The 2,848-nt window shown below is 43.9% G+C and overlaps 1 protein-coding gene across 1 annotated transcript; it reads right to left on the bottom strand.

Moving 5' to 3' along the window:
• Positions 1-667: 667 nt before the first annotated feature.
• Positions 668-1,835, bottom strand: LOC129867698 (piggyBac transposable element-derived protein 4-like). Its single transcript, XM_055941253.1, has 2 exons — positions 1,744-1,835; positions 668-1,409 (listed from the first exon to the last, which is right to left on the bottom strand). The coding sequence occupies exons 1-2, from the start codon at positions 1,833-1,835 to the stop codon at positions 668-670; spliced, it is 834 nt and encodes a 277-aa protein (XP_055797228.1).
• Between the last annotated feature and the right edge of the window lie 1,013 nt (positions 1,836-2,848).

Genomic DNA, 2,848 nt, shown 5'->3' with positions numbered 1-2,848 from the left:
CTTTCCACAGCTCTTAGCCATTTCCTTGTGTAGGATGAATGCATTCACCACAGCAATGTTGACGAAATGATAGAAGAAAGTCTTGTACCATCGCATTGTCTTATGCAGAACATTATAATAGCCTATCAGCGCATCTGATAGGTCCACACCTCCCGTGCTCTTGTTGTAGTCCTTCACTGCAGTTGGAATGGGGACATTTTTGGTGGTCCAATGCCCAGTACCATCCTTGATACGCCGGGCAACATGATCCCCATTGAAGGACTTGTGTATAGTTGAACACATCACGACTTCTCTGGTATCCATCCACTTTACAAAAAGCAGGCCATCTTCACGGATCAATCGCATGGCCCCCCGCTCAGCCCGCTTAGGCATGTCGTTCACCTTGGTCTTCGGAAAGCCCACCCGGTTGGTGCGAATGGTGCCACAAGCCCACACTTCCCGCTTCCTCAGGTCTGTGAACAGGGTAGGGCTTGTGTAGAAGTTATCCACAAATAACTTGTAGCCCTTCCCCAGCAGTTGGAAATCCAATAACTCCATCACAGAGTCATAGCTAAGTCCCTTACCAGTTGCACAAGTCTTCTTCCCCTCATAAACAAAGAAATTGCATGTGTAGGCACACACAGAATCAGCCAAAACAAACAGCTTGTAACCCCACTTGGTTGGCTTGTTACGCATGTATTGTTTGAGGCCAATTCTGGCCTTTGAGGCTACCATCCTCATCGATGGACAGGTTCTGGGCTGGCTGAAAGTAGGTCTTGCAGGCCTCAACAATGCTGGAGTAGAGAGGTTCGATTTTGCACAGTCTATCAAACGTTGCTGTGCCTTTCTTCTTGTCATTCTCTTCATCAACCTTTGGGTCACTGATGTGAAGAGCCTGTGAAACAACCAGAAACCTTTTGCAGGACATAACAGTCATGGGGAAAGGCAGTTGGTAGAGTGATGACGTCTTCCAGTAGTCAGTCAGGCTTTTCAGCTTCACCAGCCCCATGTAGATGACCAGTGAAAGGTAGCAGTAAAAGTCTGACATGGATACGGGCTTCCATGCTACCTTTTTGCCTGCCTGCTTCTTCTTCCCAAACGTATTTGTGTTAGACACGAGTGAACCTACAACAGAATGGGTGAAAAACAACTGGAAAAGCTCAAGTGGGCTGTATGTTGTGCTCGCGTTCACCTGAGGTCCAGGCTCCCTTTTCGGTCGGAAAGTTGGCTGGGGTGGCTCCACATCATCTTCCAGGACAGTGTGCCAACGCCCTTCTGTCCCTTCTCTAGCAGGTGGCACACTTCCCCTCTTCCGCTTCTTTGTCGGTGCCTTCACACCGGTAGATGGCCCAGAGACAGCAGGGGTCCGGCTGGAAGAACAAGTTGGCGCTGGGGGCGGTGCTGGGGGCTCCCAGTCGGAATCAGTGCCACTGTGAATCAATTTTCAGTTAGAATAGTTTCACATATGAGCCCTGTATCAACAGGTATAATAAACATATGCATTTTTATTTATATATATAGAGAGAGAGAGAACAGGGAATAGAACAAACACTGGTTTCAAATCATATCTGTGGCCACGCTACCATAATATTGTCAAAGTACAGTACACATGCTACATGCTATACAAGCGTACCCTCACAATGAATAGCCCACGTGTACGTTACACATTTCATAAAATTTGCATATATTGCAACTAAAACGTAAAAACTATCACAAATAACATTTTATATTACAAACAACGGCATTAGCATGACAAGAACTTACCAATCCAAAACGATATCCTCTCCTTCCAAGAAATATGCCTCAGTTTCAGAATCATAAGAGGCAGCTCCCTCAGATTCGTCCTCAGATAACATTTCTATATCAGTATCATGATCAATTTCTTGTAAAATTGCCACTACATTGCTATATCTAGTCTTGGACTTAGCTTTCCCAGACTTATTCGCCATGATTTTCGATGAAAATACAGTTGAAGATGCACGTTGCCGAAATACCGCTGCGAGTAATAACTTTCACTCCTTCCTCGTTGAAATGCGAATTGAAAAGACTGCTGTGGCGCACACGTTCTCCGTGTGAGTTCGTCTCCAAACAAATTACCATTTGATAGTGCCATTTAGCTCTGTTCATTGGCTATCTAATCAGCTAGATTTCAAGACGATGAGTTGTCATTGGGTTAAAATACAGTCAAAGAGACAATGGTCATCCGATTGGTGCGCAAATGAGGTGGGAGGTCATTGTCTTCCAATCGTTTTTTTCGGATCAATACGTCCCGTGTTACAAACGAACAGTTGATTTCAAGGAAACCAAACCTGACTGGATAACGTCAGGTTTAGTCAGTGTATTTAGGTCGGATGTTTCGGCAAAAAGTTTATGACATGAAATTCAACGACATAAGCGTTCACAAAATGTTTCGTGTTAGGCTATAAAAAATGGATTTAACCGAACAAAAGACCATTCAGTGTGTAACAATGAGCCTTGGGATTGCAAACAGAGAAGATTTTCCACAGGCAAACCATTTGTTTCAATGCAATCTGTGATAATGTTACGCTTGTGCTGGTTGGAAAAGTATTTATTTATGGAGCGCTGAGCTCAGATAATCGCATCCTATTCTTTCGCACTAAATCATTTTTTAAATCTGACAACGCAGTTAGATTAGCAAGATTCAAGGCTTTTGAAGCATGTGAGACACTTTTATTTTCAGGAATGTTTAATATGACTTTGTGGCGATCACCGTAAGTTGTCTATTTTCAAACCCGGATCCGTACTCGGTAGAAGTTAATCTGATACGTTTGGAAATTTTCATTTTCCTCTCAGGACCGGAACGAGGCTGTAGTTTCTCATCATAACGCGCAACCCAAATGGCGTTTTT

This window comes from Salvelinus fontinalis, chromosome 12 (genome assembly GCF_029448725.1).
Source record: "Salvelinus fontinalis isolate EN_2023a chromosome 12, ASM2944872v1, whole genome shotgun sequence".
NCBI classification, from domain to species: Eukaryota; Metazoa; Chordata; class Actinopteri; order Salmoniformes; family Salmonidae; genus Salvelinus; species Salvelinus fontinalis.
This window is presented reverse-complemented; position numbering and strand designations above follow the sequence as displayed.